Source organism: Sphaeroforma arctica (assembly GCF_001186125.1).
Source record: "Sphaeroforma arctica JP610 unplaced genomic scaffold supercont1.2689, whole genome shotgun sequence".
Lineage (NCBI taxonomy): Eukaryota > Ichthyosporea > Ichthyophonida > Sphaeroforma > Sphaeroforma arctica.
In genome coordinates, this window is record NW_014037869.1 from 1 (window position 1) to 1,136 (window position 1,136).

General features: G+C 51.0%; 1 protein-coding gene across 1 annotated transcript; it reads right to left on the reverse strand.

Annotated features, from left to right (window-relative positions):
* Window positions 1–18: 18 nt before the first annotated feature.
* On the reverse strand, window positions 19–792 carry SARC_12899 (hypothetical protein; the record flags this gene model as incomplete). Its single annotated transcript, XM_014292985.1, has 1 exon — window positions 19–792. One exon carries the CDS (start codon window positions 790–792, stop codon window positions 19–21), a length of 774 nt encoding a protein of 257 aa, XP_014148460.1.
* Between the last annotated feature and the right edge of the window lie 344 nt (window positions 793–1,136).

Genomic DNA, 1,136 nt, shown 5'->3' on the forward strand with positions numbered 1-1,136 from the left:
TGTGTGTGTGTGTGTGTATTACCTGCAGAATAGAGGGGTAAGCGTGCGTCTTAGGGGTGCATTCCTGACTGTCGATGACAGAGATCCACTGTGAGACAGTATGTCTCTCTTCTGCCATGGCGTCTTCGCATCCTGATACTGCGCGGTTTTATTTTTAAAATAGATTCTACTTTTAAACACCTCTGTGACTTCGCCTGACTGCGACCCCTTGGTCGGTGTGCTGGGTCTAATGCGTGTAGGGGCTATGGTCACAGACGTCAACTCATGTGACCTAGACCGTGTGTGTGTGTGTGTGTGGGTCCGCAGGTGTGTATGGGTGCGTGAGGGTGCGTTTGCACTTGTTCTCGACCTTTCGGCTGCGTTTGCACCTGTTCTCGACCTTTCGGGTGCATGTGTGAGTGTGTTGGTACAGATGTGTGGGTGTGCTTTGGTGCCATGACCCTCGACTGTTTTAATGCCACCGCTATCGACAAAGGCTTCAACGGTCTCGTTGTCTTCGGTGGGTTGTACTAAAAACACGGGTGTTAGTCTATGATTAGCATCGCGCATCCCTGCATTCTTATTGGTCCCCACCATAGAACTCCTTGAATTTGATTGGCCACAGTTTGCAGCGTTCAGCCGGCCGGCGCTCAGACCCGGATTCGGTGTATCTAAAGTCGCACCTCTCCCACCCGTTGCATCACAACTCCTGGATAATTGTCCAGTACCAGTCTCAGAGGTTAGGCCTTTATTCGTATGGTAGTCACCCACTATCGCCATCGAACCATACGTCCCTGAGTTGTCCGTAGGCATAGTAGTAGTGCAGTCGCGTGGCTCGTCTGTGCACCCACCGCTCACCAACTCAGAGGCACCGCCGCCCGCTCGGAGCACTTGTTGCGGTATTCCTGTGGTTTGTTTTGGGTTTACGGTAAGCCGTAGGCTCTCGCTGACGAGATGCGGTTCCTCTGTACAAAGCTGTGGTATATCTGTGGCATGCTCTACAAAGGATTCAGGACTGCCTGTCAATAAGTCGCGGTTTGGACATGCAGTCAAATCCCCGACTGTCTCACTCTGTCCCTGTACAGAATGGAAAACTGTATGTAAGTCTGTGTAAACTTACGACAATACGTACCCCTCAGTCTATTTATATATGAGTA